Below are 11,006 nucleotides of genomic sequence, written 5' to 3' on the forward strand. Positions count from 1 at the left end.
AGAGGATTTTCTACCGGAGTTAGGAAAATTTCTGGGGAGTGAGGGGGGGCACTTGACCCCTCTTGACCCCCCCTCCCTCCGACCCTGCATGCAGCCACGCCCACGAGCCCACGACGGCGACGACGCCTCACAGAGTCACACACACAGCCACGACGCCTCACAGTCACGGTCTCACCTAGCTTCAGCCTTCAGCAGCTTCAACGGTTCAGCTGGTCAGCCCTTCACAGTTCGGTGACTTCGGTTCACAGTTTGTTGATTTTGGGTTCAAATTGTTGTGGGTTGCTCTTTGCGATTTTCGGTTGTTAGTTCTTTCACTTCTTTGTTAGTTCAATTCGATTTTCGGATTTTGAAGTTATCCCCATTGTTTATTGGATTAAACACTTTTTTTTTTCTTTTTTCTTTTTTTTTTCTTGAGTTTTGAAAACTTTATTTTTTTAGTAATTGAGTTTCAATTCGTATTACAGAAATACTTCAATTTTGGAAAAAAAATCAAATTAGTATCTCAGTTAAGTTTTCCGTCCAAAAACTAACAGTCGACCACGTGTCAACACCTGAGGTTGAGTGTTGACATGTGACAATATATAAAAAAAATTAATTAAAAAAAAGAACAAGGGGGTGGCTCCTTGGCAACCATGGGATGGTCGGGCCACCCTAAAGGGTCAATCAATCTTGAATTTATTTATTTTTTTTGTCAAGGGGATAGTTCGGCCACTCCAAACTGGCCAAGAGGGTTGGCTCAGCCACCCCCTTGTTTTTTTTTTTTTTTTCAATTTTTTTTAATTTCAATTAATTTTTAAAGATTTTTAATTTTATTTTTTTTATATAGTCCCATGTGTCAACCTCAGAGTTTGACACTTGGCAAGCCGTTAGTTTTTGAATGGAAAACTTGACTGAGGTACTAATTCGATCATTTTTCAAAACTAAAGTATCATCTGTGATGCAAATTGAAACTCCTGAACTAAAAAAATAAAGTTTCCAAAACTCAGGAACCAGAGGTATATTTAACTCTTGTTTATTTGAAGTTGTTGATTTTGGGTTCAAATTGTTGTGAATTATAACTGTGATTTAAGGTGGTTGGTCATTTGTTGTGGGTTGAGATTGAGAATGGGTGGAGAAATTTTTCCCTTCTTGTTTACGGTTGGGGAACCGAATGGGTTGAAGGGATTTTTGTTGTTTTGCTTTGAAATTTCCTTGGGCTATTTCTCCTAACGACCGAATGATAATTTTTTTTTTGAGTTCTCTTGTTTTTAGGTTGAGCTACCAATCGGGTTGCTTACTTGTTTCTCTTATGGTAATCGTGTTTATCGTGTTCGGTTACTCAGTTTACAATCGGGTCGTGTTCGGGTTACATGTTTCAACCCGATTAATAATCAGGTTGAGTTCGTGTTGGACCCATTTACGTAATTGGGCCATTCGGGTTGACACAAACCCAAATTGCCAAGCATAATTTCTGTCCAATCTATATATTTAACTTTTTATATACGAGCAAGGAGCAACACAACTTAATTCTACGTCTGCATTCTTTGTGCTTTCCGATAACATAATCATTGGAACAATCGATGCTCATGCCAACATGACTCGTTGTCTCTGGAAATCCTCAATAAAATGTACTGTGTATGCAAGAGAGAGGAGTCATTTTCAACTATAAAAGTCATTGGCAAATGAGCTTGGTCCTAACTATCATAACTCTTCAACATCTTGGTTTAGAAATGCCTACTGAAAAGAGGACCATGCACCTTGGTTTTCAGAAAATATTAAATTGATAGCAATACTAGGGGAAAGGAGCAGGAAAAGGCAAAAAAAGAATAAAGTACGAACTGAGAAAGAGCCGATCTTTTTTTCAGTCAGTACATGAAAGGGAGAAGGAGAAAGAAAAGTTAGTGACAAAGTTTACAGGGTATCAAATTTAAACCAGATACAAAGGAAAAAGGATGACATCATGGTAGCATCCCAACATCCAATAGGAATGACCTTTCATTCCCATATGTTCTAGCATCCCAGCAACACAAAATCCCATATTGAATAAATGATGGACATTGCAACAGAACCTGAGGGAGCTACCCCTTTTTGGGGAACAACCCTAAGAATAAACAATTTAGAATCAATCCTTAACACCAATGGAATAAATAATAGAATAATAGAGTACCTTCTCTGGATGACTAGATGTCAAGCTTATAAACAATCTACTAGAAGGGCGTGCCATAAACAAGTCAGCAGGTCAGCAGCTTAGCAGCCAGATTGTGTCAAAATGTGGTGCTACTTTCACTTGCAGAAAGTGAGGGGACTTCAGATTTCACAATGGATGATCCTTTGCCACTAATGTCAAGCCCCTGCAATTGGCCGAGCGGATCATTGTGCATCATTTCTGAGAATGGATGAGAATTTGATTGATGCAGTTGATGAGTTGACATGCTAGATTGGGAATGACTGAATGGCAACTGCATGTTCTGGTGGCAAGCAGGTCCTGGTTGTTGTGGAACTGGGAAAAATGTTGATTGGGTGTATGGCATATGGTGCATTCCCAAGTTAAATGACTCAGAAGGGCTCATTATTTCGCCAGTGGCAATCTTGAGTCTCTCAACTTCCTTCTTCAGTGCTTCATTCAGAGCTGTATGATATAACGGACAAATTTCAAACAAAACTTTTAGCCCAGGAAAAAGTCATTCAAATAAACACATTTTGATTAGGAGAGATCATAAGAGAAAGTATAAAACAATTTGTCAAGCATCAAAATGAATAATAAATCTGTGTATCAAACATACCGTCACGCAACTGAGCTTGTTGCTCCATAGCTTGTAACCGAAGCTTAAGCTCTGTGTTTTCACTACTCAAACCAGTTGTGTCCCTCTACATATGAAGAAAAGAAGTGAAGAGGTCATAATCCTTGATTAAGCAACACTAGGTATGAGTGTGTGTCTGTGAATTCGCAAAAGAACTCTGAAACCAACAAGTCAAGGTTTAACATTGAATAAACCTTGCAGCAGAAAATGAACAAACGAAATGATGTTAAAAAAATCGTCACTATCTTCTTTTTTCAGCTATAAACTGAGTTCTTGTGTAATTGAAGAAAATTTTTCAGGAAGAAACTAAATACCATAAGACTACATCACAAAATTTCAATTTATCACTTACGACAATTGTCACCTTCAGGAAGCATGCTGCATATCTTATTTTAAATTATGTTTCAAGTGCAGAAATAGATTGCCAGCATACATGAAAAATACTAATTATTATGCTGCCGCAAAACAAGGTCTTTCTCTTGGGTAATTATTATGATGCATCTTCTTTTTTTCTTTTCTTTTAACATGCAAAAATATGAATGTCATCCAACGAAACCATAACTAGACTTATCACGTTCCATTGTACAACACGTGATGGCCAAAAGCTTAAAGCATGTTACTAAGACCAGGGGAAAGAAAGAAAGAAAGAAGATCTAGAAACTGCCAAGACTGACCTGGAATAGTGTGAGTTGGGCAGAAAGAGTGGTGGCTTCTGTCTGAAGGGTCTGAACCTTGCGCTCAAGTTCTTGTATATAGCGGGCCTTCCTCTCCTTTGAACGGGCAGCAGACTGGCGATTTGCCAATATCCTATATATAACAACTAAAACCTTAGCTCAAGCGCCAAAAATGCCTAGAAAACGGATAATTGAAATGCATTTGACAGTTGCAAAGAAACATGTATCCTAGTGTGTTTGGGTGCTTCTTTTTTTTTTCTTTTCTTTTTTTTTTTCTTTATTTCTTTATTTCTTTCTTTTTTTTCTTTTTTTTTTTCCAGTTGTGTTTGTGAGCTTTTCGCTTGTGTAACTTATAAATTTAACTGTATGGTGATTGACATGTACACAGTTTACAAATGATATAATACAACTAGAATCCAGACAATACAAGTCAATTTCAATGTGTTTCCAAATTGTTAATTTCCACAAGTTTGCATTTCCTTCTGGGATTCAAGATTCATAATCCAAACACAACATTAATGCAATAGTTCTAATAAGCACAACACTTCTTATAATATATTTTTCCCCCTTTTTTATTGAATTTCCGGCTGAATGTTATACATTATAAAAAAAAAAAGAAAAGAAAAAAAGAGAGGGCTACGCTAGAACCTCCACCGCCCCCTATAAATAGTGATGTAGATTCTAAGAAATTGGCTAAATCTATAGAAACACACTTTATGTAATTTAATGATGAACTAGCATATCACATAGCAAAGAGATTTAGTAAAAGAAATAAACTTTTAAACACAGAAGAAAGCTCTGACCAAGAAGCAAGAGATTCAATAATGTATATTTTAAAATTTTCAGGATAAAAATATATATGAGGACCTACAAAAGGAAATGGTTATCAATGTGAGTTCTCAGAAAGTCAAGTCAAACCATTTGCAAATCATAGCTCAAATTTGAAACAGTGCAAAATAGTACAAAACAACAGACAGCCTGCATAAGGTGAAGGAAAATGCTGAAGGTTGCAAACCAACAGATCGACATTGCAAATCAGTAAACTAATTTCTTCTGAACATTGTAAGAATACATATGTACGCTTATCTATGTAAGAACACTAAGTATTCACCAAAAGTTTATAAGAAGATACTTCTTGCAGCCAAATTAAAGACATCCAACTGTAGCTGAGAGAGAGAGATCTGACTTAACAATGCCAATCAATTCCAGATAAACTTGGAGATCTTACTAAAGCATCAACATTAACTAAATCTCTTTTACTAGATGACCCATGTTGCTAACCAAATTCCAAAAAACAAAAAACAGTAAACAAAGATGATCACTTTGTGCAACAATCATAACCCAAAAGGCATAATTCACAGCAGAAGTGGGATGTAATCTCAAAATGGCCACCAAACAACACAGTCACACCAAACCCAATACGCACATTGAGTAAAAACTTTCAATTTTTTAGAAATCCAAACTTTAGAAAGATAAAAAAAGTTGGAAGCTTTTTAATAAGAAATAGAGAGAGGGACCTTTTGGCACGCTTGGGATCGATGCTCCAGAGCTCGGCGAGCTTGTCAGGAGGCATGGCCTTCTTGGCCTCCATGATCTCGCCAAATACGCCGGTGGACGACGTGGTAGTGGAGGAGCCATCAACGGAGCTGCTATGCCTATGCCTCGCCCTATTCCCACTCCCACTCCCACTCCCACTCTTCTCTCCTCCCCCTCCGCCTCCATTTCCCTCGCCGGCACTCTGATTCGTGAGCTTTTCCACGTCAATGTAGGTCGAGAACAGGTCGTCCTCCGATCCCATCTCCTCCATGCTCGCCGTGGACGACCCCCCTCCTCCGCCACCGCCACCGGCGATCGGATCGGACGGCGAGATATCCGCCATGTCGTCTGGCAGACGGAAGCTGACCTCCGAGTGGGCCCTCCTGTGGTGGGCCCCGCCGGCCCTCATGTTCCCGAACATCGACAACGACGTCGTTGCAGGAGGAGGAGGCGGATGGGCATTGGCATTGTTGTGAGGATTGGGATTGGGATTGGGGTTAGGGTTTGAGGGTGGATCTTGCATTCGTGCGGACATTGACATCTTTTTTCGCGAGTGTGTGTGTCTGTCTTAAGCCATATTATGTGGTGCCTCAAACACAAATGCCGTTTCTTTCGTTTTCTTTCCCCCTCGTTGCAAGAAACACAAAAATAAACAAATGGAAGGTCCTTATCTTCCTATTCTTCTATGCCATCATTTTTTTCTCCCAAATAATAATAAAAAAAAATACTTGTTCCTGCCCTTCCCTTATTTAGATTACAACTTTTTAGGGTTTTTTTTTTTTTTTTTTTTTTTTTTTTTTTTTTTTTTTTTAAAAAAAATATTTTAAATTTTAAATTATCCATCGATCTCTATAAACTTTATAGTTTAATGATTCATCCCATTTTCCTTTCTTTTGATTAATATCACTATAAACACACACACAAATATATATTCAACAATCTCCCTGAAACCATTAGATCGACAATGGCAGAAATATGATGAATTTTGTGCGGTAGCAATAATGGGAACCCAATTACCATGGAAACCTGGCTCGATCAATTACTACAAGATGAACACGTACACCAGGACCACCACAGAATTTGAACCAAAGTGCTGCAGCCTGTACCAGTGGACCTGGTTAGAGAATGACATCCAATTTTATGTATTGTGGACACACAATATGTTGATGAATAATGAATATCCGTCAACTTTTTTGTTTTAGAGCACTAGCAGCAGATTCTCAACTATTTTTCTTATATTTAGGAAACAAAACTACTTTTTGCTTCCCTATAAAAAAAATACCCCACAATAGATTCTTTTACCTTTCCCTATATCAATTAAATATTATTTTTTTTACTCGTATTTTATTCTTTCTCTCTTTCCTACTTTTTCTCTCTTCCCACAATAGATTCATTCCCAATCCCCTCATCTAAATATAGGGCATCTGCTGTGGGAAGTTTTTTGATGTTTTTCATGAAATTTTTCCTAAATATAAGGAAGGGAACCAATATAAGATAACTGCTACTAGTACTCTATAGTGATTAATTTATCATGACCAGGGATGGAACCAACAATTTAAAGGTGGGAGGACAAAATTTTAAAAAATAAAAGTATAGGGTAAAAATTTAGTTTTGAGGGGACATTTCATAAAAAAATCATAAAGTTTAAGGAAAATTTAAAAAAATTAGAGACAGTTTTAAAATTTTGGGAGAAGATTAGGGTATCCATGCTTTTGCCCCTAATCATGATAGACTTCCACGTCAATTAAGCTAGGTGAAATTTCAATTATTTTCTTAAAAAATTTAGCAAAATAAAAAGGCTGTGATTCAATTATCCCATTTATTGTTTCGGCGATGCAAGCCACACCTCTGCCTCAAGAAGGTGGCTGGACCACTCCCATCAACTGTTTTAAGGTGGTTGAACCATTCAAAAAAAATATTTTGGTGTGTTTCGACCATTCTCTCTCTCTATCTCTTTTTTTTTTTTTTTTTAATGTCCTTTTGGCCCTAGTTTTTAAAAATATATATTTGTTTTTAATAATTTTTAAGGATATAATTGAGATTTCCCATAACTTATTTAACATGGTAGTCACCAACTTGACATCCTTCTATTGGTTTTGAAATGTTAAATAAGTACCCGGGTAAACCTCTTGTTAAAATTTGGACAAAAGATCAGAGTAATGCTAAAAAGATGATTTATGTCTTTTTTGTGTTATCTCAAAATTGATGCGGCTTTTAAAATTACTATTAGATTGGTAATAGACCATTATTAAATTTTGATCCACTTTGGACTCTTCCACTTCAAACTGTTAGAATATTAATTTAAATAATTAAGTATATTATTTTTTATTGGTTTAAACTTTTAACACAAGTAATAATTAAGCATAATATAAAAACAAAAATGCTGAGCTGTGGACAGAGAGAGGTGAATAATATCAACTAGTCACACTTGGTGAAACAAACGCATTGTGACTAAAATTTACGATAGATCCAACTGCTAAGTACTAATCTTACTGTGGACAGACATGTGGATAATATCAATACAACCCCAGTACTGCATCACTTTGGATATTTCAATATAATGGGAATTAATCTTTTTTTTAACTCAAGCTCTTGACCTTTTCCTTAATCCTGACTAATGTAATGCCACCCTTCCATACTAACAATTTAAAAAGTCAACCATATAAATTTGAAAGAAGGAACAAATATTGCATGAATACTACAAATTCTTGTAGTTTTTCTTGAACGTTTCCTTTGTTCCTTTGTAAACTAGGCAAGTTTACACACTTTATTGAAGACCTTGCTTGTGGCACACAAGTTTAGGAAGTTGTTGTGTCTTTATCACTTAAAAAAAAGAAAAAAGAATTCAATCGTTTAATTAATATTTTAATACTCTTAATCTTTAAGTTTAGATTTAAACTTTACGTCTAGTCTAAAAATAATTAATGTAAGATAAGAATAATTGGAAAATCTATTGAAATTTCTGTTTTTACAATGATCGGTTATCCTTTGTTTGAAAAGGGGGTGGTCTTTTTCTTTTTTAGTGTTGTTAAGAGTATTACAAGCACTTTAATTACAAGTATATTACAAACTGATATTCAAATTTACGTGATACTTACCATGTCTGACATTAAATAATTAAATTTGATTGTTGCTGATATGATAGTGTTAAATGGACTAACACGTCACTTTTTAAGTTTACGTGATGTTTACCACATGCATTATCTACTAAACAATTAAATTATAATAGTATTACCTCAAGCATTTTTTCTTTTTCTTTTTTTCTTTATTATTATTAAATTTTTTTTTTAAGCTTTTCCTTGTTATCTTTGCCGGCTTTGGCATCTTCTCCTGGTTGGTACTTGGTAGTACTAGACAACATTTTCCATTTTTTTTCAATGTCTTTCAATCTCGTCACCTTTGTTTCTTAATTGAGCCCGTCCCAATCATTTTACATATTTTCTCGTCACCTTTGGAATAGTTGCCTAGTTAATTGGTCTGAATCTCTTCCTTTTGTGTTTTTGTTTTTGTTTTTTTGGTCAGAGACTCAGAGGTCTGCTGCTGTGTATAATACAAATCTAAGTGGTTTTATACATACAAGGAGTCTCCTAATTAATCACAGTGCAAAACTCAAAACAGGAGATCGAGATGTCTTTCCTGTTCATAATTGCATTCACTTTGGCTTCAGCTTTCCTCCTTTCAAAATATCTATCTAAGTGTCAAACCACAATTAATCTTCCTGGAGGGTCTCTGGGGTATCCTTTAATTGGAGAGACATTGAGCTTTCTTCGAGCTCAAAGAGAAGATCGAGGCTCGGATTGGTTAGAAGAAAGGATATCCAAACATGGGTTAGTGTTCAAAACCTCCTTAATGGGTTCCCCAATTGTGGTTATAATAGGCCAAGCTGGTAACAAATTTGTACTTGGTGCTGAAAATGATGTTCTTGCTGCCAAGCAACCTGTCACCCTGCAAACCATTGCTGGAAAGCAAAATATATTTGAACTCACAGGTTCCAGGTACCAAAACCAGGCACCAAACATGTTGACATATATTTCGATATAATCCTAGAAATTATAAATGTAACATTAATCAGTTCGATCGATCCATATTTGTCTTTTGTCACACAGGTACAGACTGGTAAAGGGTGCAATGATGACCTTTCTAAAGCCTGAAAGCCTTCAAAACTGCATCAAAGAGATGGATGAGTTGGTCAAGACCCTATTGATAAGAGAAACCAAAGACAGTGACACAATTAAGGCTGTGCTTTTCATAAAGAAGCTTACTTTTTGTGTAGCAAGCAACATCCTTTTTGGTATCAAGGATGAGTACACAAGGGAAGCACTGTTTGACGATTTCTCTTTAGCATTCAAAGCAGTTTGGTCTCTTCCTGTAAACTTCCCAGGCACTGCTTTCTGGAGAGGCCTAAGAGCCCGGTCAAGAATTGTGGATCGGATTTTGCCAATTATGAGGAAGAAAAGGGAGGAGCTTTCAAAGGGGATTTTGAGCCCTTCAAGCGACGTCCTGTCTTGCTTGCTAGAATTGAGAGATGAAAATCAACAACCGATTGCTGATGATATGATTATAGACAATTATGTTACCTTAATGATTGCCAGTCATGATACATCTGCTATTCTTATAAGCTTGATGATATGGAAGCTGGCTAGAGATCCTGAGATCTACAGGAAAGTTTTAGAAGGTAATTAATTAATTACCAGTCCAATTTTTCAATGCAATATCTGGCATATATATTTCTTCTGGCTGATTGCCATAACATTTTTTTTTTTCTTGCTGAATCTTAGAACAAATGGACATTGTAAAGAAAAGGGAAGGAAAAGAAGACAGCCTCACATGGGCGGAGATACAAAAGATGAAGTACACCTGGCGAGTTGCACAAGAACTGATGAGGATGATCCCTCCTGTGTTTGGTAGCTTCAGAAAAGCACTGAAAGATACCAGCTATGGTGGCTATGACATTCCCAAAGGATGGCAGGTAAGGTCTTTCATCCCAGAAATCCCAATTCACCCTAGCCATGCATGCACATCTTTGCTCGTCAACTACTACTTTGTAATAAACTTGTGCAGCCCGCGAGTGTCGGCTCAAATGGTAGACTCGTTTGGTCGATCAGTTGACATAAAGTTCTTGAGGGCGGGGTTGTGTATCCGAAGTTTTGACTTTACCTTGACGGGTTCCACGTCATTTAAAAAAAAAAAAAAAACTAGTAAAGCTCACAAGTATATATGCTTCTGCAGGTGTTCTGGGTGGCCTATGGAACTCATATGAAGAATGAGATATTTGAGAATCCCACAGAGTTTGATCCATCGCGCTTTGAGAACCCAGAAAAGCCAATCCCTCCCTATGCTTATGTTCCCTTCGGAGGGGGACTCCACACATGCATAGGGAATGAGTTTGCAAGGGTTGAGGTTCTGACTACCATTCACAATCTGGTGACGATGTACGAATGGTCGCAAGTGAACCCCGAGGAAGTGATTACCCGTCAACCAATGCCATGTCCATCTATGGGCCTTCCAATTAAGATCAAACCAAGGCATCTATTTTAGAAGCCTCCTTTTGCCTCATGCAATATTACTTTTACTAATTAATTAATATTGTAGCATTCTTGTGTGGTGTGGTGTGGTGTGGCATGTTATAGTAACAAGATGATTGATGATGGAACTTGCTTTATTTTGTATGATGATTGTTGTCTCAAGCCAATTTTGATCCTAGATTAATTTTACTATTTTTTATGACTTCAATTTTTTTTAAAAAGTGGTGATGTAACATTGTATAAGAGAAGCTAGAGGGTCTGAGCAATTCAAACTTGACTCCATAGTTTATAATATTCTATGTGTTGGACCTAGAGAGCTTGAGCCTGCACATAAAGGGGAATGTTAAAATATTAACTAAATAATTAAATTTATTGTTTCTTACTAAGCTTTTAGAATAAATGATGATTCAAGTACCAAATTTTAATTTATAGACAAGATTGGAGGAAAAAGTTTCAGCTTAGATTGGAAGAAAACTTATAAACGAGAAAAT

The 11,006-nt window shown here is 36.5% G+C and overlaps 2 protein-coding genes across 2 annotated transcripts; one reads left to right on the forward strand and one right to left on the reverse strand.

Annotated features, from left to right (window-relative positions):
* Positions 1–1,787: 1,787 nt before the first annotated feature.
* LOC133877757 (transcription factor RF2b-like) lies at positions 1,788–5,635 on the reverse strand. Its single transcript, XM_062316158.1, has 4 exons — positions 4,972–5,635; positions 3,455–3,587; positions 2,763–2,847; positions 1,788–2,608 (listed from the first exon to the last, which is right to left on the reverse strand). Exons 1-4 carry the CDS (start codon positions 5,529–5,531, stop codon positions 2,244–2,246), a joined length of 1,143 nt encoding a protein of 380 aa, XP_062172142.1. The 5' UTR covers positions 5,532–5,635; the 3' UTR covers positions 1,788–2,243.
* A 2,879-nt stretch (positions 5,636–8,514) lies between these two features.
* LOC133878250 (taxane 13-alpha-hydroxylase-like) lies at positions 8,515–10,674 on the forward strand. The gene is made up of 4 exons (XM_062316780.1): positions 8,515–8,985; positions 9,097–9,665; positions 9,769–9,959; positions 10,220–10,674. The coding sequence occupies exons 1-4, from the start codon at positions 8,618–8,620 to the stop codon at positions 10,526–10,528; spliced, it is 1,437 nt and encodes a 478-aa protein (XP_062172764.1). The 5' UTR covers positions 8,515–8,617; the 3' UTR covers positions 10,529–10,674.
* The last annotated feature ends 332 nt before the right edge of the window (positions 10,675–11,006 follow it).

This window comes from Alnus glutinosa, chromosome 9, assembly GCF_958979055.1.
Source record: "Alnus glutinosa chromosome 9, dhAlnGlut1.1, whole genome shotgun sequence".
Lineage (NCBI taxonomy): Eukaryota > Viridiplantae > Streptophyta > Magnoliopsida > Fagales > Betulaceae > Alnus > Alnus glutinosa.

What these genes read in the sequence shown, in the direction of transcription:
- LOC133877757 (XM_062316158.1), bottom strand. Translation starts at nt 5,531, where the DNA reads ATGTCAATGTCCGCACGAATGCAAGATCCACCCTCAAACCCTAACCCC. An exon ending in CCCAACTCACACTATTCCAG is followed by an intron (nt 2,848 to 3,454) that starts GTCAGTCTTGGC and finishes CTTCATATGTAG; the next exon opens with AGGGACACAACTGGTTTGAG. An exon ending in ACAAGCTCAGTTGCGTGACG is followed by an intron (nt 2,609 to 2,762) that starts GTATGTTTGATA and finishes TATATCATACAG; the next exon opens with CTCTGAATGAAGCACTGAAG.
- LOC133878250 (XM_062316780.1), top strand. Translation starts at nt 8,618, where the DNA reads ATGTCTTTCCTGTTCATAATTGCATTCACTTTGGCTTCAGCTTTCCTC. An exon ending in TTTGAACTCACAGGTTCCAG is followed by an intron (nt 8,986 to 9,096) that starts GTACCAAAACCA and finishes TTTGTCACACAG; the next exon opens with GTACAGACTGGTAAAGGGTG. An exon ending in ACATTCCCAAAGGATGGCAG is followed by an intron (nt 9,960 to 10,219) that starts GTAAGGTCTTTC and finishes ATGCTTCTGCAG; the next exon opens with GTGTTCTGGGTGGCCTATGG.